The sequence below is a fragment of the Octodon degus genome, unplaced genomic scaffold, assembly GCF_000260255.1.
Source record: "Octodon degus isolate 3935 unplaced genomic scaffold, OctDeg1.0 scaffold00139, whole genome shotgun sequence".
NCBI classification, from domain to species: domain Eukaryota; kingdom Metazoa; phylum Chordata; class Mammalia; order Rodentia; family Octodontidae; genus Octodon; species Octodon degus.
In genome coordinates, this window is record NW_004524715.1 from 324,425 (window position 1) to 349,595 (window position 25,171).

The 25,171-nt window shown below is 34.8% G+C and overlaps 1 protein-coding gene across 1 annotated transcript in view; it reads left to right on the plus strand.

Annotated features, from left to right (window-relative positions):
* The window catches only part of LOC101572076 (mitochondrial inner membrane protease subunit 2-like), a 307,127-nt gene that overhangs the window by 72,935 nt on the left and 209,021 nt on the right, over window positions 1–25,171 (plus strand). Inside the window, exon 2 of the mRNA XM_004641646.2 lies at window positions 11,992–12,094. Within this exon, the coding sequence (XP_004641703.1) occupies window positions 11,992–12,094 (103 nt within the window). The remainder of the gene's footprint in view (window positions 1–11,991; window positions 12,095–25,171) is intronic.

Sequence of the window (25,171 nt, forward strand, 5' to 3'; positions counted from 1 at the left end):
TTTTTTTTTTTGTATTTTTGAGAAGGGTCTACAGGGTGTTCAGGGTTTCACTACTAGATCAGACTCATAGTGATCCACCTGTATACAGCCTTCCAAGAGTTGGGATTGCAGGCATGCGCCACCACACCCAGTCTAAATTGCTATCTCAAAGCGCCCCAGGAACAGGGCCGGCACTGCAGGCTGGGGCTATTTGGCTGGCCCTGAGATTATTCATATAGTTTCTCAAATACTTAGCCATTTTGGGACCTCACAACAAAAACAAGTGAAATGTGTTTTTTTCCTACATAATAGCATGGAAGAAAAGACCAACAAACTAAAACTGCATAATGAATGATATAGACATCTAAGAAATTATTTCTAGATAGGACTTTGTAAACAAGTACAATATCTTTTATAATAAATATTGATTAAAAGATAAAGCTGCATTACAAGTTCACTGTTTTATGTAAATGAAAGTCATGCATGAAATAATGGCCTGAGTCACTGTTTCTGGTCACAATAAAGTCCATTTTAGCAAGTAAATTCCTTATGGCTTTATGTCTTTAACATTTTATGCCATAAATCATCATTTTAGCAATAATTTTATATATATGAAAGTTGTATACATCCTTTGCTATTTGGAGTTATCCTTTCTATATTCAGTTAGCTAATATAATATCTATAATTATATGAAAGCATAATACTACTTTCTGCTGTTTAAAAATTGACTCAGTATGATTTAGGTTAATTAATACTGTGTATATTATGTTAACATATAAACTAAGAGAAAACCAATAAAAAGTCTTTAAAATTAAATAATTTAAATATATATAATTTGTCTATATTGCATATTTTCATTAGAAAGTGACTTATGAAATATTTTCCTTATTTCATGATGTGATTTATCAAGTAAATCATGCACTATGGGAAATATATTTTTTCTCTGTAAATAGGATTTGAATTCAATAATGCCTTTTACATCTGTTAGGATTTATCTGTTATTCATTTCTTTATTCAAATATTCATGCTTTTTCTGAATAATATCACTTTTAAAAACTTTGTAATTAGCAATATTTGACAATGATTTGTTGGTGTATACCACTGTTAATCAGTTATCTTCTTGCAAATGTTTCCAGTTTTTAAGTTTCATTTATGACAGTTTGGACCTTCTATTTATATATTTCACTGACCACTTTCCTGGCTGATACTTTGAATCCTGGTGTTAGTTATATTCAAGGCCAAAAGGACTGAGTCTTTTTTGTGTTTCCACATATACGATCTGTATCGTTGCACATAGTAGTTGTGCAGGTCAGCTTGCCTGTTACTGAGCCAAAACGTCAGACACCTGCTGTTTAAAGGACAAAAATCCCTTTTGACTCACTCTGTCAGTGGGGTCAGTCCCTACAGCTGGTTCCAAGACAGAAACAGCACAGTAGTGTGGCCTGACAAAGGAACACTTTCAAGTCCTGGCAGCAAGCAAGCAGCGGCAAGAGGGAGGAACTGGGGACAAGAACACACCCCTTTAGGGGACCCAGGCTTCTCCTGCAGCACATGAGACTTTTGGGGAATATCCAGACCTACACCATACTAGTAGTCATTCAGTTAATGTTGGCTGAAAACAAGAAAAAGGAGCATATTCATGATCATGGAGTTCAGAATTTCATCCTCAAAAACTAACCATAACACAAGACACAGAATAAACCGCACACCCCTGTTACTCATGAACATAGATGTAAGCAACCTAAATGAAAATAGTTTACAAATTCATCACCACCAAGCTGGGCTACTCCCAAGAGTTGTTGTAACAATTAAAACTAAGTCACTGTATTCACTGATTCAACAAATTAAAATAGAACCAAAATATAATCATCTTAGTACTTGCTCATCATAAAATCTCACTGCAAAACTAAACACACAGGACCTTCCTCCATATGATGAAGAACTCCTGTAGAAGACAGACAGTTGGCATCCTACTGAATGGTGAAAAGAAAATGCTTTTCTTTTGATGAGGAAAAAGGGGGATGTCTATCTTCACTCTGAACATCTTAGTCATTGCGTTGGAAGATGGAAAGGGAGACAACATAGAGACTGGAAAGAGGGAGAAGTAAAATTGCTTTTATTTGAAGAAATATGTATTTGCTTACATCTAAGCAAATTTTGAGAAGTGTCCAAATTTATTGAGAGCAGATGAGTTTAGTGAGGTTGCAAGACAGAAGACCAATATAGGAAAGTCACATGTTTTTTATCCACTACCAATAAAACATTAGCAACTAAAATTTTAAAAATATTGCAGTAATCAAGAATAACACACACATGAGCCAACCAGATAGCTCAGCAGACTACAGTGCCTGCTTAGGTGGGTGCGGGAACCAGAGGCACACCTGCCCTGCTCCTGAGACTGGGCATGATGGTGTGAGCCTGTAGTCCCACACTTGGGAGGCTGAAAAAAGAGAATCACTGTGAGTTCTGTCTGTATAGTGAGACCCTATAGACCCTGTACTAAATACAAAAAAGAAGAATACCGCACACTTTAAAATATTAATTTAACAAGATCTAGGTGAGACATTTGCTGTCATATTCATAAGGTAACTGATAGAAATGTTAAAAAGACCTTTAAAATTGGACAGATGTGCCATGTTCACTAGCTGGAATATTCAATGTTGTTAAGCTGTCATTTCTACCCGTTTCTTTATAGGATCAGTGCAATCCTAATCAAACTCCCAGCAGGCTAACTCTCTAAAAAGAAATGGATAGATGATGCTAAGGTATTTGGATATGCATGGGAAATAGCCTAAAACAAAATAGCCAAAGCATTAAACTAGCCCACATGCTTTAGGAAGAAGTAAAAGAAAGTTGGAGGACTCACTTCACCTTATTTTTCCCAAATTGTGGACACGTGATATTGGCATAAATATCACTGCAGCAAAATAAAGGTGCAGAAATACTATCATTCATAGATGATAAGTTAATTTCTAATATAGTTGCCAAGGCAACTCAGAGAAAGAGTGGTTCTTTCAAAAAATGGTTCTGGAGATGTTTGATCTCCTTTTGTATAAAATGAAAATTAAAAAAAAAAAGAAAGAAACTTCCACCATGGCTTATAGCTCATAAGTTATTTCAAGAAGTTTGAAACTATAAAACTAGAGGGAAACATAGGAGAAATCATTGTGATTTTGGATTAAACAGAGATTTCTTGGGGGCCAGGAAGACAACTAAGTGAAATGAGGGCTTGGCTGGCAAGCACAACGTCCTGAGTACGATCCCTGGCACTGCCAAAAACAAACAAAACAAACAACAACAACAAAAAACAGAAACATTTTTATATTGTGTTATATAACATGTACCATCAAAAATAATAAACTTTATTAAAATTGAAAATGTCTTTGAAGAAACAACTGTTAATCTGTAATGCTGCTGTGAAACACAATATTAATGAGTAGATGTTATTTGCAAAGTCATATGTCTAATAAAGATTAGTATGTGGATTGTACAAAGCATTCTTATAATTGAATAGGGTGGTCTTTTAAATATAATTTTAAAAATTTGGATAAAAACTTCACCAAAGACTATTTGCTCATGATAAATAAGTATATGAAATATACGCTCAGAATCATTGGTCATAATGGAAATGCAAATTGAAAGCACTTGAAGTCCCTAATATGACTAAGATTAAAGAGTGTTAATGTCAGGCATTGCAGAGATATGGAATAATTAGAATTCTTACAAGTTGCTGGTATCACTACTTAGGAAAATGATTTGGCAGTTCAAACATTCACTGGCCATGTATTTTATTTTATTTTGTGCAGCTGAAACAGAAAAAAACAGACTGGATAATTACTAACAAGTGACAGGGTCGTTTCTCATATGTTGAGGCTGGGTGGCCCAAGATGAAGGTGCTGCACCCAGCAAGGGCATTCTTGTGGGAGAGTGAAAGAGGACTAGAGAAAGGCAGGGAAAAGAACAGGACGAACTGTAGGGAGAGAAACAAGGAGGAGACCAGCACTTTTTTAATATTGAACCTACTCCTGTGATAAGGGTCTTAATCTGTTTAGGAGCATGGAACCCTGAAAACCTAACCAACTTTTAATACTGTTAGCAGCAGTTCAATTTCAGTAGGAATTTTGGAGGGAGCATGTATTCAAATTTGTTGCAACATATGACAGTCATTTTACTCACATATTACTTACCCAAGAAAAATGAAAATATTTGTCCACATAAATACTTATACCCAACTGTTCATTGCTGCTTTTATTTTTTATTTATTTTTTATTTTTTATTTTATTTTATTTTTTATTTTTTGGTATTTTAGGGAAGGGTCTACAGGTTGTTCAGGATCTCACTTCTAGATCGGACTCATAGAGATTCGCCTGTGTTCAGCTTCCCAAGAGCTGGGATTACAGGTGCGTGCCACCATGCCCAGACTCAATTGCTGTATCAGCACACCCTGGGGGCAGGGCCAGCACAGCAGACCTGGGAATAGAACCCCCAGCCCCTGTGCCTGCTTGCTGGTGCTTTAATCCGCTGAGGTATTTGGATGGCCCTTTTGCTTCTTTTAGAAAAAAATAAAAATTAAAAACAGCTCATGTGTCTGTGAACTACAGATTGATCATTGTACATGTGTATAGAATAGTATCCTAGTATGTAAAATCAGGATACCAAACTGCTAATCTAAGCAACAACATGGGCTGATCTCAAAAGCATAGGTCTCAATTAAATAAGCTAGAAATAAAAGAATACATAATGTATGATTCCATTTATCTGAAATTCAACAAAAGCTGTAGCTTTAGTGACAGGGAGCAGCACGGCAGTGAATCTTTGGGGCCACGAGGAGCCCAGGGCAGATTCACTTGTAGAGGTCTGACATTTTTGGGGTAATTCAAACCAAGGGTTTTATATCTTGGTCTCCACAGTGATTATGCACAATGGATTTTAAAAACTTGCTGAAGGCCTGGCGATATAGCTCAGTGCCCTAAGCGCTTGCTTAGGTAAGTGCAGGGTAGGGGTTCGATCCCTGGCACCACATGCCACACCTGAGTCCCGACGTGGTGGGGTATGCGTATAATCCCAGCATTAGGGAGGCAGAAATCAGGAGGATCACTGTGAATCTGAGTTGCATAGTGAGACCCTGCACAAAGGGAAAAAAACTTTAAACGAAAACTTGTTGAATTACTTAGTTAAAAGGCACTGCACTATATTTTGTGTAAATTATATACCAATAAATTATCTCTGCTATTAATTTATTTGTTACTTCCTTTAATGGAAAACACACTTTTACCCCCCTCTGGGAAGATTTCAGATTTTGCAAAGTTTGAGGGAAACCCTTTAGTGTTCTACAATTTCATTACAGTGTATTAAGTTGTGACATTTTTAATGTTGTTAACGTTAATTCTACAATCTGCCATTTTACAATCAGAAATCCTGGAAAACTTCAGTCCTACCTCTGCCTCCTCAAAGACCACTTCTCTCTTCTCTCTCTCTCTCTCTTTTTTGTTTGTTTGTTTTTCCTAATGTATTTAGGACAGAGTCTCACTACCTAGATCAGACTCATAGGATCCTCCAGTTTTTAGCCTCCCAAGCTGTGGAATAACAGGCGCGTGCCACCACGCGCAGTCTCGGTCACATTTTAGCTCGCCCCTGGGGGCGGGGCCGGCACGACATGCCTGGGATGGAACCAGGACCGCTGTGCTCTGCCTAAGCAGGCGCTTTAGTCCGCTGAGCTATTTGCCCCGCCCTCTTGTCTCTTCTTTTTTTTTTTTTTTTTGGTGGAATCGGGGTTTGAACTCAGGCCCTTGTACTTATTCTACTGAGCCATTTCCCGGCCCGCCCTCTTGTCTCTTCTTATTCTCTCTTTACTGTTTGAATATGTGATATTATATTTTATGTTTTCCTTTTTTCTTTAACTCTTACATATTTTCTGTTTCTTTGTTTTTCTAAACTGAACATTGAGTAATTTTTTAAAATACATGTTCCAATTCTTCCTTAAGCTTACACTAGTCTTTTAAAAAGCTAATCTTTTTTTTTAAGAATGCAAAATGGAAATAGAAAAAAGCAGCAATAGAAATGATACAAAATTTCACTAAACAAAGTAATAGGAATTCCACCATAGTTACTGTACTGCAACTACGGTGGCATTCACTGCTGTACTGTGATTTTATCTTCTCATTAGTTGTTTAGGCTACTAGTTATAAACATACAATATTGGTTTAAAGAAAAAACAAAACAATAACAAAAAAGTTATAAGAAATTCAAAAGAAAAAAATAAGAATAGAAAGAAAACTATGTTAAGCATTACTGCTCCTTTCAAAAGACAAGCAGAAATCAGCAGTACAATTATTATCCCAACTATCCAGCATATGTACCTACATTTATCTTGCCCCTACTTTCTTTTGGCCTTTTCCTCATCCAGGTTTTTCCTTACTATTGAACAAATTGTTTCCTTTTCATAATATCTATTGTACCTTACTAATGTTATTTGCTCCACTAATCTGTTTTTAACTCACTAGCTTAGTCACATATTTAATTTTCTTTGATTTTTTCACATATCTGTCACTTATAATAGTCTTCTTTACTCCTGTTTTAAATTCCCTTTATGATTTATAATATTTAAATATGTACAGTTTGTATTCTGCACTTGAAAAAATGCAGCACTTTAAGTCCCTGGAGGATCTAATTCTACTGTTCAGTCTTTATCAAGAGTTAGTAATGGCAATTTCCTTATGAAATTTGTTATTTTGCATCGTGAACTTTTCCTGGGATTAGGGCTTATAGAAAATTTGCCTGTTCAGTTTAAAGGATAACTAAAGAAACTTATATTTGCCTCTGCCAGAAGGCCAAGGCTGATTAAATCATTTCTCGTACCACACAAGTAGTATGAATTTGAACTCCAAACTCATGTGAGAACAAAATATAGATTTTTATGCGAAAAATATTTTCTCACTTAGGGTCAACAGTAGACAAGCAAGTTTCTTGTTTCTTTCCTTATGGCGGATCATCGTCGCCGATTCTCCCTCTGTGATAACAGAGAGGCCTTGTTCTAACTCCTGATCGCGTGGTGCCCACACTTTTGGCTCCTGGTACCCTCAAGAAAATGAAAACCCAGGGCTCCAAGATGCAGGGGCAGTAACATCCTCAGAGTAGCCACTGCTTTGGAAGCAATAAAAAAAAATCAATAGATTGGTTTGAAAAATAAATATGAATACCTGTAGTCAATCATGAATATCACTAATACCAGCTACCTAAAGTAACTGTGTGTGAAATACTTTTAATAAGATTTTATTTTCTTCCTGTGCTCCCAAGAATCACATGATCTGTACTTTTGTATTCAACTGATGACACATGAAAGATGCAGAGACTTAAAATCACTGTTTTCAAGGTCAAATCAAATTGGAGGCAATCTTCTTCATTCCACTTATAAGACCTATGTAACTTGTCTTGTTAAAACTAGTACTTTTTAAAAAACAAGTATTTAGAATACCATCCAGAACTCATTTTTTAACTGTCAAAACTGAAATTATTTGCAAGCCATAGATACATACAACCTTGTAGGCTGACACCCCACTTAACTGTTAAATTACCTAAAGGATTATCTTGTCTTTCTTTAATGTGAATTCAGGAGAACAAAGCTATTTAAAATTCCTTCTGTTGAGAAATTCTATTAAGAGCATTGTATTTCTTTGGCAGCCCTAAAAGAAACTAGCCCAATATTTTAACATCATATTTTTAAAGCTACTTTGGAATACTTTTTATAAAGATAGATTGAAACCTAAGAAATAGAATATGTGTTATGCAAATGCTGTCAATTTTACCAAAGTTCTTTAGCTCAAAGAATTCTTTTGTACCTGTGTAGTGTGGAGGTAAAGCTTTGTGTATTAGCATGGCAACATTTAAATATGCAAAAAGTAGTAGGTGAAATCATGAATACATTGTGCTTCCACCTACTACTCTCTGCATATTTGAATATGCACTAATAGATAGTGTTTTATATATCAATATTAGAGTGTCTCAAAAGGAAATATGTATGAAAAGAAAAAAATTCTTTGCATTATTAATCATAGTCTATAGCCATAGCAAAACTGTGAGGGAAAGGAAACTATTAAAGCATAGTTCAAGTAATTTTAAAGAGACTGATGTTAATAGATATAAGTCTGAGCACATTCTGAAACAAAATGAAAGAAAATAATGGACAAAGAAAGAAATATATTCAAGGCTTTACCTAGAACCATTCTCAACTATAAAAAGATCCATTTAGCAGGTTTTTTGTATGTGCTGCTTTTATCTACTGAGTGAGGTTTTGAGTTAGATACTCTTCATCACCTAGTTTATAAATGAGGAAATTGACAGTGTTACTGAGCTTCCCACCATCACCTAAGTTTGAAAGTGTTAATTCCTATATAAAAGACAATGTAGGATAAGTCCCCTGTTTTAAGATGTTTACCTGACTACCAACCTTTCTCTTAGTCCAGTTTGTCTTCTTTCCTTTTCAAGCTGGGCCAAATACCAGTAACTTGCACTAGATTACTTGGGAGTAATGGTATAAATAATAAAACTAGTTTAGTTTGTTTCTAGAATCTATGTACTTTCCACTGAATTTTCCAGAATTTTTCACTCTTTGGTTAGTCATTCATTTGCTCATTGATTTAACAAATATTTGTTGAGCACTTTGTGTAATGTGTTCTTCTGGGCTCTGGGCTTACTCTATTGAACTGAATAAGAAATGCAAAGTTCTGTAGGTTGCATTCTGATAGGGAGAGATGGAGAAGCAAACCTGTAGACACACACTGAGGGGTAGGAGGTGCCACATAGAGAAATAAAGCCTTGTAAGTGGCTAGAAAATAATGGGATAAAGGATTGACTTAAATTTTTTAGGTGAGATAATCAGTTCAAAATGAATGTACAACTGTCACTGGTCCTTTTAGGGTGCTATTGTTTTCTTCTATGAGGGTCTTGACTCCATGGTTCAGAGCACACTGAAACTCAGCCTGGGTTTTATGTCACTCTCTGGTTGTTAGAAGATGAAGTGTGACTTACATTCTACCATTTCATTGTAGAAATGATTTTGCACTTGGTTTACTTTATAACTTGTAAAAGAATTTTGTCCCCCACAATCAAAGAATGTAGTCTGAATGTCCAGTTCCTGAAGCACTTTCACTTCCGTCACTGAAACTTCAATGTGCTGATGAAGAAAATCTTATTTTAATCATTAATATTGCTGTTTACGTTCTCATGATTAGTTATCTGGCTTTACTGAGGAATGCTGTCCCTTACTATTTCTGAGCCAGTGCAGACATGAACGATCAATCAGGATTCTTACTAACAAAGCTTCTTGGTGTCCTCAGAATTCTCCATCTAGTGCTCTAGGTAGTACCAGCTGAACATTTGAAGTTGCTGTGAGAGCTGAGCTGAATTTAGTTCTTTACTGGCAACTTGCCCAACAAAGAAATTCATATTGAATCAATTTGAAAGGCTCAAGAAGGAAGAGGCAAACAAGACTCAGGGCTTTGTGTTTCTTTGCCGCCCTCCCAATCCAAAATTCTGTGTGCACGTCAGAAGACTGCAGAAACCCGCATTCCTGGGATCTAGTGAGACAGCCCTAGACACTCTGAACATACATATGTATACACATGCATGCACACAGTTGTTCACAGTTATCCATGGGTAATACTGTGTAGTCTAAGACATCTTCCTACCTCCCACGAATGCATGAATTGTTTTTTTTTTTAAATTTTATTTATTTATTTATTTGAGAGAGAGAGAGAGAGAGAGAGAGAGAGAGAGAGGCCAGCTCAGCCCACCAGGGGGCAGGGCTGGCTGGCATGTGGTGCTGGGGGATTGAACCGCGGTCCCTGATGCTTTTGCTAAGCTTGTTCTAAGTAGGTGCTTTAGACCACTGAGCCATCTCTCCAGCCCCATGAATTGTAATAGTAACAAGCTCTATTTTTCCTGCATATACAACCTATGATCCTTGAATGGTTATTTGAAGAGAGAAAATTGGAAATTGTTTTCTTTCCAAGTATTTGTCCAAAATACCATCTTAGTAAGGTGAACAAACAGTTGAATATATTGGCAAATTGTTTCTGCATTTCTAACAAGGGTCTTCTCTTTCTTATTAATACTTGATGTGCACTATTAGTTCTTAGAGATAAAAGTAGTGATGTCAAAAACTAATTGGTTTTAATAGAATGCTTATATTACAAAGTCTATGATGGTAAAATGTGTTCAACTTGAGTTTGCTTTTCTCTGAGAAGCTGAAAACCTTCTTTTCAGTAGTAATTAAAAATAAACAGCAGTCATTAACATACTGTGGGGTTCTAATGACCACAACTTTGCTTACTCGCATGAATGACTTACTGATCTAAAGCAAAGTAATTCAACGCTGAAATTATCTTGGAAATTAAAAACCATCCAGATAATGAATAGTTTCAATTTCTATAGCACCAATTTATGTGTAGTTTTCATTTTTATGTATTCTAAAACTGGCTGTGGATTCCACATCAAAGAAGAGAAGATTGTGCTCAATTTCTAAACTCATTATTCCTGGAATGATATTCATTCACTCATTCATTCATTCATTCATTCATTCATTCATTCATTCAGCAAACATTTATTGAAAATCATCTTTAGGTTAGGCATTTTTCCAGGGTGTTTTAGAGTGAGAGAAAGAAAAAAGTAGAGTAGTCTGTACTCAGAAAAGGAATTATTATTTCAGGATTGAGATGGTATGTTATTCTATTTCAATCTCTTTTTATAAAAATTATTGAATCAAAATTTAATATAACCAATTCTATGTTATTGGACATTTAGGAAAACTGATTTGAGGGGCTCTCAAAACTCCAAATTGACTATCTCTGATAACAAATGCTTGTCTATCTTCCTAATTATTTCTTTAGATTGGAATTCTATAAATAGAATAATTAATTCAAAGGACATGAACATTTTAGTCTCTTAAAATTTACCAAAATAGATCTAAATTAGAAATATAAGTTAAAAGTTGTATCATTTTGTCTTACCACCCACACTGTGTGAGTCTTTCTTTCCTTTCCTTGCTAGCCTAAAGAATATAAAATGTTCCGTCAAATATGTATCATCTATCACTGATCTTTAAATAATTTAAAATTACTAATTCTTTTTTTGCTTTTAAGGTTACTTTAGTGCTGATCAAAATCTTTCAAATGATGTTGTATCTATCTCACAAGAAAGCATGTAGATTATTTTCCTTCCTTTTCTTATAATAAATCCTGAATTCTAGAGTAAGAGGTTATGAAGTGTTGTCTGTTAGTTTGAGAAGTTGAACTGAGCAAATGAAGATCACAGCTGTCCAGAAGTAAATTGGAAAAAAATTTACATACAAGCAGATGTTAAAAAATACATATATCTGTATTTTGTTAGCATCTATTGAGTTTCAAAAGTACATATTTAGGATATTGTAGCTAATTAGCAAAACATTCTATTTGCTGCTAGTGGATTTTATTTGAACACAAAAATCCTACTTGTAGAAATTTTAAAAATATTTTGAATAGGTTTATAGTAACCTAACTACATCTTACTTAAAAATGAAGTTATATACCAGATATATGGTTAAACTTTCTGTTATATCTTTTATATCATTTCAAACATTTTGTTTTTAACTAGTATGTATTTGTGGTACATGATAATTACATTCTTTGTAGGAAGTTGATGCATGTAGGTCCTAATTCTTTTTTCATTTTCTTCATTTCCCATCCCTCCTCCTTCATCTCATCTCTTAGCCCTCTTTCCAGATGAAAAAGACCTATCTCCCTATTGCCTATTATCAGGCCTTTATTTGTCGTTCCTGTAGAAGAGACATCATGTGATACTTTTATGTATCTGATTCATTTCACTTAATGCTGTGGTCACTTTCATTAAGGTACATCCATTTCCCCAAAATGATTCAGGTCTACTGAATATATCATCTCTGCCCTTCCTGAATTTGTATGCTGAGCTGTTGGATTTTCTTTTTGTCCTTGTTTCAATGTCTACCATGTTTATTCCTAGAACTATGGGACACAAAAACCGATATGTGCAAGTTCCCCGTGGTCACATGTGGGTGGAAGGTGACCATCACGGACACAGCTTCGACAGTAATTCTTTTGGACCGGTGAGTAACCTTTCACCCTATTGCCAGTGTAGATGCTTTCAAATGTGAGACCAAAAGTCTAATTATTTTACTGAGGTAATTAGGCCAAGACAGATTGGGAATTTTATAGTGAACAGGTTACATTCAAATAATTCCTTTTAAATATCATCGATAGATATATAAACTGTCATAGCTGTGTGTGTTTATCTGTGGGTGTGTGCATGTGTGTGTGTGTGTGTGTGCACATATTGGTGCCTCTGTACCCATTGCTAATTGGTTCGTAAGTGTGAAGAGTCCCCAAACTATGAGCGAACACATTGTTTTGGTTAGAAAGGTCAGGGAGTCAGGAGGCGTGGGGGTCAGAGTCCACCGAAGAAGTACCAGCACAGAATGTTTTGTGGCGAGAACTGAATTAGAAGAGTTGCTAAACAGTTGAGTACCAAGTATGATGGTACTGAAAGCAGCTTCCAGCTGTCAGACTGGTCCCACTTGAAAGAGCTTTATTTTCCCCGTAGGAATTCTTTATAGCTGTGTTTACAGCTAATGGTTAGCAGATACAATATGTAAAGACATAGGCATCAATTTTCTAAATCATTAGTTTAAAATGCAAGAGTTTTAATGATCATAGGTGTTTGAGGAGGCAAACTTTACTTCTGTTCTCCTTAGTTGTCACTTCGACCTAAGAGTTAAATTGATCAAAGACAGATTAAAAAGGGGGGAAAAAGCCATATAAATTTAATCTAAGCTTTATATGGCATAAGAGTTATCATACAGAAATGAAAAATGGAAATTATAAGCTTTTCTTGCAGCTGGGCACTTTCAAGTGCCTTAAACTTGAAGTAATCTTTATGGCAGAGTGGCGTCTTTTGGGGTGGTATGTTCTGCCACCCTTGTTTAAGTAACATTTTTAGCATTTTAATTTATAGCAGGAATGCACACATACCATGGTCATGCTTATAGTCCTTAAAATATGTGACTAACCTGACATTGTATGGATTGTTTCATTTCAAATGCATGCAAAACTTTTCTGTTTTTGAATTCCCATAGTAAATCATTATGTAAAGTAAAGAATCTTTTAGTTAGTGGCAACTGTACCTGAATTTAAGTTATCTAGTTTGTTGAAAAGCTTGACCTGACCATTACAATTTCTGAATGTTGTACATATGTACATTGTTACAGTTGTACAGCATGATAGTGAATGCATTTAAATTTATCCTATGGCATCATCTAAAAAGAAACATAGGGCTGGCCTGATAGCTCAGTGGACTAAAGCACCTGCTTAGGCAGAGCGCAGCAGCTGACGTTCAGTGCCTGGTGTGCTATGTCAGCCCTGCCCCCATGGTGTGCTGAGACAGTGATTGAGACTGGGTGTGGTGGCACGCACCTGAAATCCCAGCTATTGGGAGGCTGAACACAGGCAGATCACTAGGAGTACAATCTATCTAGTGAGACCCAGTAGACCCTTTAGATCCTGTCCTAAAAACAATAAAAATAATAAAATAATAAAATTAAATGTCAAATTTTATTAGAATGAAATGATTTCTTCAAATATATCTGCATGAAAGTTAAGTAATATTGTCAATACAGCAATAGAGCTGGATGGAATAAGTGTATGATACAAGGTAGGAGATATTAGACGATTACTCATAGTTTCATTTTTCTACTTATAAATATAATTACAAGCCTTCTGAGGCTTTTACTTACCTATGAATTCTAATTATGCAGAAACATAATATTTGTGAAATATACAAAAGGTGAGACAAAGACTGAAAGTGTTGGAATTATTTTATGTCATTTATAATGTAGCACAAGTGTTTATTATCTGAAAATCTAGTAAAAATTTGAAAGTGAAAATAAATTACCTAAGCAGTTATATTTCTCTTGCATAAAAGACGAAACTTATTTTTGCATCAACTTGTTGGTGAAGTCCATATTAAAGTGTTAGTTCATTTTGGTTGTGTTTGATTGGTTAGGATAGTGATTGTGAAATGAAGTGTTAAACGTTATTTTGCTGTCAATTCTGAGGCATGTGGTAATTAGGTACTAATAATGACTTCCTTAAAGTTGAGATTGGTTTGCATTTTATTGTTCAATTAAATAGGTGTAATGTTATTCATAGATTAATATTTCTCTCACTTGATTGTATTTTCTATAACTTCTTTGGGAAAGAAAAAGATGGCTTAGCCATTGTAATCCAGGATGCTGGGACCTGGACATGCCTCTTGCTGTGTGTCCTTTGATCATGCAGCTCTTGGAAGGCCCCACTTACGCTGTGTACTTAACAGTGATATTTGGAATTATTTAACTATGAATATAACCATGAAAGTGTATCAGATGTGGAAATCCCATCACTTATATCTTTTAAAAAAGAAGAAAAGAAAAGAAATAGCATGTGAAGGGCAATCTCATATCTATTGCAAGAATGTGCAGCACGCAGAGCATGGGTATACTGCCTGTGGTGCTGACTGCCACTTGTGCTACATTCGTCGTGCAAATCTGTCATTTGGTATAAACTGAAGCAGTGATTTAAGTCAGAGGCACAAAATTACTTGGAAGTGTATTGATTCTTTTCTTTTAAATGGGCAAAAAATGTTTATACAGACTGGTTTTTGATTCATGAGCTGGACCATGATATCATTTTTTATTCAGGAAAATAATATTATTTTATATACAAAATATAGGTGGTATACCTTTTCTAGAATGGAGGGAAACATCTCTCACATCATATATTAACTTATCTGTATTTCATGAGTCTTGATATACATGCATTTATTTTATTTTATTTTTTGTTCTTTTTTTCATTTTTTATTTTTTGGCGGAACCAGGGATTGAACTCAGCCTCTTGAGCTTGCCAGGGAAGTGCTTATTCTACTGAGCCATCTCCCTGGCCCCTGTATACATTTATTTTAGAATGGGCTCTGTTTTATGTTCCAATAGCAAATATGACTGGGAAAGCATATTCATAATAATGTTTGCAGTTTTAAAATGACAGTAGTATTTAAGAACCAAAATCTTCACAATTCTTACGTAAAGCTAAAATGCGGTATTTGTATGTGGAAATTTCTTAATCCAGTTTTTATTAGTGAAAGATTATCTGAATAATTTGTTAATTATGATTTTTTTAATTCTAAAAGCAAAAATATAAGTTTAATACTTTTTCAAATGCAGTTATGAAAACTATATTTCTGAAAGCTTCTCTGTGGGAAATTTTTGTTTATCAATTAGCATAGGTAGAGATTTTATAGAGAGGGTTGGTGAGCTCCAGGCTATGTAGGTGTTGACAATATTGTTTCCTTTGCAAGGAGGTCATGTGCTCTGTTTGACAGTAACAACATATTTAAAGGTACTCGGCATGGTCTAGAATGCTTGTCTGGTCTATAGAAAGAAGTTAAAAATTTTAATCTTAACTTCTCTCCCAGTACTTCAAAAGTATGGCAAACTAGTTTTAGCGTGTTTTAACTCTTTGAACACTATGTTTTATTATAGAATCTACCTAGGCTGCTTTCAATTGCTGCCTATTGGTAATATTAGAGCTGAATTTTTCTATATTCAAGTAGGCTTTAATTGTAATGTACTAAAAATGATAAAGAAATAGAATATCTTACTCTGTTATTTTTACAGGATTGTTTTATTATTTCCTATTTGTTTCTTTATATGTTTATTTGCTTTTTTAGATTTGCTTTTGGATATGTAGGTTTGAGATGTAGTTGAATAATTTTATGAATGAAAGGTGTGTTATTAATGGATACTAAGTTACAACAATGTAACACATTATATGAATAGAGAGAACTTAGGTAGCTTATCATCAATGACCTGAACTTTTAACTTATTAGAAATAACATAGGAAGAAAATAGTATATTCTCTTACAAACATAGTTGATATAATGGAACAGAAAATTACACAATCTTGGTTATAGACCTGTCAGTCCTGCAACCTGTATGGATTTACACTTTTTTACAAAGTAAGAATCTCTCCTCTTCTATGAATCTTTTATTTTTTATTTTTTATTTTTTTGTGGAACCAGGGATTGAACTCAGCCTCTTGTGCTTGCCAGGGAAGTGCTTATTCTACTGAGCCATCTCCCCGGCCCCTATGAATCTATTTTTAAATAAAATAATTTATAAAATGTACAAGTATACACATACACCTGTATAATGAAATTTTGTGAATATCTCAGGCAAACTAAGATAGAAATAAATAAAATATGGCTTGTCCAAGGACAAAATATTATATAATTATTAAAATCTATGTTAGGGGCTGGATGGGGAGATAGTTCAGCAGCATAAGTGCCAAAAAATTAAAAACTATATTAATGATACCATCTGCATCCTATGAAGTGAATATATAGAAGTAAAAATCTGACTATGTAGTGTTATCTTAATTATGTATAGCTGTTACATCTATGGTTAGTTATTTTTTACACCTTTGCAAGTTTTTGTATTTTAAATGACTTTTTTTGTACTTATTTTAGGGAGGGGTCTACAGGGTGATCAGGTTCTCACTACTAGATTGGACTCATAGTGATCCGCCTGTTTACAGCCTCCCAAGAGCTGGGATTACAGGCTCATGCCACCACGCACAGTCTCAATTGCCCTCTCAGTGCACCCTGGGGATGGGGCTGGCAGGGCAGGCCTGGGGATTGAACCTGCAGCCCCTGCACCTGCTTGCAGGAGCTTTAATACACTGAGCTGTTTGGCCAGCCCTTGTATTTTAAATGATTTACAAAAAGTTTTAATTACATTTATAATCACAAAATGTAGTTGCTTTAGAAGTGGGTAAACATGATTGAAAGAAAATAACTTCAAAGTGTGGCTCTTAAGTTTTGTAAAAATATTTAAGGGTACCATGGCCAAAGGCAAAAATATCACAGATGTGGTTGGATATGACATGTTTAAATTATGAATAATATTATCGCTACATAATATAATTATCATCAAACTCTTGAATCACTACAAAATAATATAAAACATCTAATCTCATAATATAGATTCATGTATGACATCTTGAACTTTAAGTGTGAGAAAAATTTTGTAAGTTTCTTCTCAGATTGAGGTAATTGTTTATTTTATTGGATCATAAAGATGCTTGATAATGCTAAGATGTTGGTTAGTAATTCCTTTGAGTGTTTTCTAAGCATATCTCTTAGTGGTTCTTTTGAAGGAAATTGATCTTTTTCCCTTGACCACCAATATGTCCATATGTCCATATCAATAATGTTAGTACATTTTCTAAAATAGTCAATTTTTGGCTGACACACAAAACTGATTATTACAGATACTGATGAATAGTCTGCTTATGAGGTACTGAAAGAAAATTTTATTTGTATCTGTATGTGTGTATACATGGCTATGAATTTTCAGATAGTACTTGATATTAGTAGACCTTCATGGATTAAAAATGTATGCCATGTTTCTTTTCTCATAAATATTCATTTCAGTATATATCTATTCCTGTAGGTATTTATTCTTTTGGTAAAAACACAATGATGGTTCTATCCATAGCCTTCATTTAGTTTGTGTGCTTCTATCTTTGAAATTTTTGCATTATTTTTATGTAACTTTGAGTCAAGAACCACTGAGATACTTCCATCATTGCAGGATAATTATTTGTTATGATAAAAAATGTTATAATGGAAATTCTAGCCTGTAAAAAGAGATCAAAGTTAAATTGTTAGTATCTAAAATTTAAAAAAATATTTTTATTATATTAATCAAATGATATTCAAAGAAACACACTTTCTGTTTCAATATTTTAAAGCACAGAGACAATGTTTTCAAGATGTATAAAAGAATTTTAGGTTTTAGGGTTGTGGCCATAGTGGCACCTTGGGGCGATTTGTGTGCGGGTCTATGAAACAGAACTGAACGGAACTGTAGAATTTGTGTGCAGAACTTATCATGCTATGTTTTTTTTCTACGTAAAAATAGAAAGTAAAATTTGTATGAAGTATGCATTCTTTTTAGTTCCAAGTCTTTTGATAAAAGAGCTCATCACTTATTTCACTGATAAATAGTAACGTATTAGCTTCCTAAATAATTTTGAAGGAAATATGTCTAATAGGAGGTAACAATTTGAACAAAGCCTGAGCATTAAAAGTATTTACAATTAAATTGAGCTGATAGTCTTTTCATTCGCAAGAATGAAAAAATAAAGACTAAAATTATGTAGTATTCTTTCTGAGATTCATGAAATGAAAAGTCTTCATTTTTTAAAAACAAATGAAAAAATCAAGTAGAAATGTAAAGTTCATTCTTTCCCAAGGCCTTTCATTTATGCCATAAAGACATTTTTGAGGGCTTGCTTTGGGTCACATTTGGCCAGGGGTTCATGAAAAACAAGAATTGTATTAGTGAGAGAGAGGTTGTTAGATGGGGTAATATATGTGGAAAAATGGATGTTTTAAGAGCTTTTGTATTTTATCATGTTTTAATTTTTTCCTGTCTTACTCATTTTGTGTTAAAAAAGAATATAATATATGGTTAAGTCAGGAACAAGATTTTTAGCATTATAAGAAGAGTGAAAAGAAGGGTCCTTTTGATATTACTGTGATTGTATAGCTAAGAAAGACATTGGGATGACACTGAGGGAAATATTTAAAGTATTCCGAGATTGTAAGAGCAGAAATTCAAATCACAGATAATAAGGATGTGCTGTGCCACTAGTAATTCCAAGGCTGAATTGAATCTTGGCACCCAGAAGGAGGAGGTAAAAGTCTCAACAGGAGCAGAGACTACTGAGGCTTAGCCCTGCCCTGGAGGAAGGATGGCAGAGAGGAGAAGCGGCCAATCAGGTGGTCACGAGAGTGTAACAAATCCTCCACAGCTGATGGTATGCAGAGCCTCTTTTGCAGTGGTGTATTTGCATGCTAAAAACTTATATGGGATCCCTGGGAAGTCCCCTAGGAACACTTGGCAGAATATCCTAAAATTGTTGACAACAACTAGTTGGTAAAATCTTGTATAATGTAAGGTGCTGTAGATGCTATATGCTTTGTGAATGAAATAGTATATGCCTGGAGTGGTTAGTGGCTTTCAACTACACTAAAAAGATTCCACTTACGCTATAGGAATTTGGGAGAATGAATAGACATTTTATTTATTGTTGAAGTGTAGTATTTCCTTGAGTAAGTTAGTGCTGTTTGAATAGCTTTGTTTGAAAATCAGCCATTCTCAAATAAAGAAAAAGATCATTAGATTGGTGTTGACAGGATCCAAGAAAAGTGTTCTGTTCACATGTTTTGAAAAGTATTGCATGCATTTTAATTAGCTGTGTTTTCTGGTTGTTTTATAGTGCATGCTTATTTGCTAAAATGTTTATTAAGAGCAATAACCTATATTTTATAGAAAAAATAATGAGAACAATGGCGCTGTGGTTCTTAAAGTATAAAAATTTACTTTGTTGTTTTAGTTTTCAGGTTTTTCTCCATTTCCTTTGCCAGTGCAGGAACCTAGCAACCTCACATTTTAGGTATAATTTCCATTTGATTGGTGCGGACAGAGGCATGCATTTCAAGAGAAGGTTAGAAACAATTAAAAGGGATGTCACTACAATGAAAATATCTGTATAAACACAGATAGTTGAATCTCAGAAGAGAACCCCTTCTTGGAGCAGTCTTCAAAATGAAGAAATGTTCTTACATCAGAAAGAAACAAAGCATCCCTCAGTGAATTGCTTCGTGATGGTTGCATTTTTTGCAGTGTGATTATGACGGGAGAAGCACATTATTTTAAAGAAAGTCCCAAAACATAATCCACTAGTAAAGTAAATAATGTCATGGCTCCTTTTAAGAACAGAGACAGTCTAAGCTCCTGCTTCTACCAAATCAAATTGTGTCCTTTGTCTTAATTATTCTACTGGTGTCAAAATCATTTTCCACATGCTTTCATTTTCAGATAAGAGAATGTCAGCAGAATTGTCATTAGACTTCACTGGCATGGCAGATAGTGTTCCTTTGGGCCGTATACTTGCAGGATGAAGCGTGCTCCTTTTATTAGAAGTGTGTATTTACTGACAGAGGGTCAAGAGTCAGTGAAAGATATGCATGTTAGTAACTTAACTCTTTTTAAAGCTTTTTTGATTTTTTTAAAGTGAGGGCTTAGTCTTTTTTATAATTTCTCAGATATAATTGGATCTGTACAGATAACAGGCAATATGGGAGGCTATCAGAGAAGAATCTGCTATTTAATATACTGTTGTTCAAGGCTTGAAACTGAGTTGCTTTATTTACATGATATATACTTGTAAAATATCTGCTGCATCATTATTGTATACTTATTCCTTACTCTTCATTTCTTTTCAGAAACCTCAAGCTATATAAATTACTTTATAAAACACCAAACTATGGCAATAATTCTTTTGATTTGATTCTAGGAAACAGGTCTTTAGAAATATTTTTTATTTTAAAGAGAATAAAAATGAAGCAGAATTTCAAAACAAGATTATTTTCCAAAGCTGTCTGAAATACATTTTGATAGAACAACTTTATAACTACATAAGTAAAACTAGTAAAGGTTAATATTGGTGAATTCACATTACAACTAGTAGGCTTTTCCTTATATTTCTCAGGTCCAGAGCATTGGAGTCTTTATATCACACGTCTGAATATTCAACAGCTATAAATCAAGTTAGCAAAAAATGTGTTCCTTTTCCTTACTTTATAAATACATAGTACCTCCAAAATTTGTACTCTATTTTCAAATATTTGCAAACACATTTTTGTAAAGTTTCAACATGTGGTTTTTAAAATTAAAAGGCACAATACAAATGATTAGTAATTAACACAAAGTTCCATTTCTCACTTTCTAAATAACAGCAAGCATATTCACAGATTGAGGGGTCAGTTTCCACATGCTTTTAGCGTAAAGGTCGGTGTCATGGTGCTTACATGTTACAGCCTGAATCTCATGTGAACAATTTAAAAGTGATACAGTTTTCTGAGTATTCATTATACGGTTCCTCTGTGGTCTTGCATAATTGTGGTGTCTCTTGTGGTCTGAATCGCATAAGCATTAAAGCATGACCCTCAGCTTTGCTGGAAAATGGCACTGTATTAACAAAAATCTGTTGCCCTCACGCTGAGAAGCAGGCCTGTCAAGTTATTTAATTTGCTTCTGTTCCCAGCTAAGTGTTTACCAGTCCTCAAGGCAGTAATCCTCCTGTGATCAACCAGCTGCAGACTTTCCTGGCATTTGGACTCAGTCACCTTTTGTTTAGAAAATAAGAGATGTGGAAAAGCATTTGTCTGGGCCCTTATGGGTGTTTAAGAGTAAATACTTACTGAATAATCAAGGCTGTGAGTTCAAATTTGCTGACGCTATCTACCAGATTTTGAGTGACAGAGGGATGCATTTAATTTCTATAAAATCTGTAATATGTGGGGTTCTCAAAATGCAGGCATCATGAAGTAGTCCTTGCTGTTCAGGATGAGGGTGACTTGGCTCAAAGAAGCTAATGTGGCCTCATTAGTATGGCATTAAGCCCTTAGAATCGGTCCCCAGCCACATATTCTGGATCCGTCTTTCCTTTGTGTCCTTGCCCGTCTGCATCTTGATCATCCTCTAAATTTGCCAATAGTTTTTCCCGTGCACTCCTGTCTCTTGGCACACACTTTCATTTCTTCTCTTTACATCAGCTTCTGCCTGCCCTCACCATGATGAAAATGGCCCATGCCATCATGAAACTTTTCTTCTGGCTGAGTCAGGGACCCTTCACAGCACTGGTGGGTAATTGTAGAGTAGTCTTTGGTGTGGCATCCGTGAGCTTGTGAGAAGGCATATGCAGGAGCTAATTAACCGTGCATGCCTGCATCCTAGAAGTAGGGTCACAGTTCGACATCTACTTTATGACACAATCGAATGACCAACTTGTGAGAATGGAAGCTTGTCAAGGCCACCATGCAATAAGTCGTGGCTCTTGTGCTAAATCTGATCCACACCTCTTTCTGTGAAGGAGAAGAAGGCAAGGGGAGGGAGAGTTCTTTTGGAACACAGCCAAACTCTAATTTCATATTGACTATTGCTTCTGTACCCATTGCAAGTACTGAGTTCAGTAATTCAAGCAAAGACTTACAAGCCATAAACATAAAATACTTACTATCTGCCTTTTATAGGCAAATTTTGTCAAACCCTGATTAGTGAGTTGGTAGCAGCAAAGTGTTTTATGTTTTCTTGTTGATGGTGATGATGATGGTGCTAAGGATTGAAAACAGGCTTTGCACTGAGCTACATCTCTAGCTCTTTTTGCCTTTTTGTTTAGAAACAGGATTTCACCAAGCTGTTACATTGCCCAGAGTCTTCGTTACTTTTCTCTTGTTGCTGGGACAAAATACTCAACACCCAAAATTAAGGAAGGAAAGTTTTATTTAGCTTAAAGTTAGTGGAGGTAGCAGTCCATACAGGGCTGGCTCCAAGACCGAGTGACACATGGTACAAAAACAGCAAAACGCAAAGGGAAGAGCAGCAGCTGTTGCTTGTCTACTTTCTTATATTGTATTCAAGCTATCTTCCCCAGGGCAGGTGTAGCACTCACACCCATAATCCTCACATTGGAACATGAATCAATCACAAACTCTAGAAACTACCATAGTGACTGCATGAGGCTTTGGGAGGACAACTAGACACAAACCGTAACACCCAGACTGAACTACAACTTGTCCTGCCTCCGCTTGCAAGAGTGTTGAGATTACAAATTTGTACTGTTACTCCCAGAAATAACAGAAAACTTTAGAAAGATTGGAAAAGGAGTATAGTTGGCCTTGGATATGAAGGACAGAAAATTGAACATATATAGAAAGCCCTGAAAACCCATTTACATTTTTGAGCAAGAGAGTAATAAGTTAGGGAGAGCATCTCAGCAAGACTGATTTGAGAAATTATGAATGAAAGATTAAATTGGAAATAGGTTATATGCAGAGAATGAAATTATATGATGAGAGTATTGGTACAAGTAGGAGATGATTAAGCCCTAGACTAAGGTGGCAGTAATGAAAATATGAAGATGTGTATTGATGTGAGAGGCCTTAGGAACCAAGAATTGATTGGATGTGCATTAGATCCTACTGCATGGAATTAACTACCACATCTGTCAGAAAAATGCAGGGACTGAAATACTGAATGTCTTTCATGCTTACTTCAAATGGGTCAAATGTTCTAATTAAATATGAGGGGCATACATCATTGACATATGTGAATTATTTTTATGTGAAAGACCAAAAGCCATAAGTGACAATGTGATATCTCCAGGATTCCTAGTTGGCAGAGCATTTGAAAAGACATTTGACTAGGAGGTTTGAGCTCGTGACAAGAATTATGCTGCCTCAGAATGATCAGATTTGTTCCTCTGAATTTGGATGGGGTAATCAAGGATTGCTCCCAAGCACTTAAAACTCACAGGCAGGTGTTATTCCTGCTAAGTTCCATTGTTATCCTTGTGGTATGTGTCAGCTGTGATGACCTGCTGCTTCCACAGATTTTCTTTGCTGTTTTTCTAGCATTACCATATTTCATAATCTATAGATGATTCCTAGACTCACAAGAAGTAATGATATCATGGAAATGTAAATATTTTCATAGTACCCGATCTAGTAGAAAGGTATGTGCTTATAATTTCTCAGGTAGGCCTGGGAATGTGGCTCAGTAGTAGAGCACTTGCCTGCCACATAGCCAATCAGTCTAGAGTGTTCAGTTCTCAACAATACAAGAAAACACAAATTCCTTTTCCAAGATTGTTCTTTAACATTATCATATTAAAATGCAAATGTGCATATTCAAAATTAAAGTATTTCCAAAAACGAACATTAGTTTTGCTGAAGGAATAATGTAGAATGTTCACACTAATTTTGGTTTGTATTAAGTAATCTCTCCCTTTAAATAAAACTCCCATATTAAAACAAGTATATTGCTATTTAGATTGAAATTAGGAAATCAGTGGAAGGAAAGAGGAAATTATAAGGCTTTGTCAAATTGTGGAGGGTTGGACTTAGTATTCTATCACCAGCTCTGATTTTCTTTAAGATAATGATTATTAATTAGAACTTACTTTAGGCTAACAACTACATTAGGCTGAAGCTTTACTTTGGCCTCCAGTGATTTTATTTACAATTGAAGAACTTTGACCAAACCATTTTAGGGCCATTTAAGCCTCATTGTGAAGTGCATCTGCCTGTTCCCTGGTGAGACTTTAGACTCTACTAGTGTTTACTGGGGAGCTACAGGCAAATGAAAGATGCCCTTCAAATTAGCCATATTTATATGTAGGTTGTTCATATAAATTAAGTTTCTTTTAAAAAATGAACCAATGAGATTATAAATTATGTCACTTGTAGAAGTTATTATGGAATTGTGGAGATGATGATTAAAGAGAATTTTAGTTTTGTTAAAATATTTGGTCCTGAGTTTTTAAAGCAAATTATATTGCATTCTCTTGACATTAAAAACAAAAACAAAAGAAAAATAACCCATGTATTTTCTTAGTTTTTCAGACAAAGAAAATTTTTGTCCTGAATATGGAATGGTAATGGCATTAACTGAATTCTTTACAGCTAGAGGAGTAGTTTCATAGTGCTGATATTTGTAGGTTTAATAGATCATCCTGGACAGACCCAAAACTAAAAGAACAAAGCATGCAAGGCCACTTGAATGGTGATTTATCAAAGTGCAACCTTCTCAAAGTCCTTCTTACTCATGGACATTGCTAGTTAAATTGGGTTTTTTGCAAATAACATTAGACTGTAGTGTCACAAACATGTCTTATAAAAACTTTAAATGAGTTTTCAAGACTTAATAATAATACCATAAGTAATATGGTATTATTACTTACCACAATATTATGGTACTTTTTATATTTCAATTTTTAAAAAAATGTATCTCACTTTAACCAAAAAGTTTTCTCTTTAAAGAATATTATTTAAATTACTACTGGTTAAAGAAAGCCTTTCTAGTGCCTTTGTTCTTTATAAAAACATTGTATTAATGTGAAATTTTACCATTTTTATCTTAATTATTACCTCAACAGTCTCATTTTTCATTCTTTGACATTCATTATCTATACTAATTTTATTTCGTTTGCCTATAAGAAAGACTAAGATGCTCCATATATAT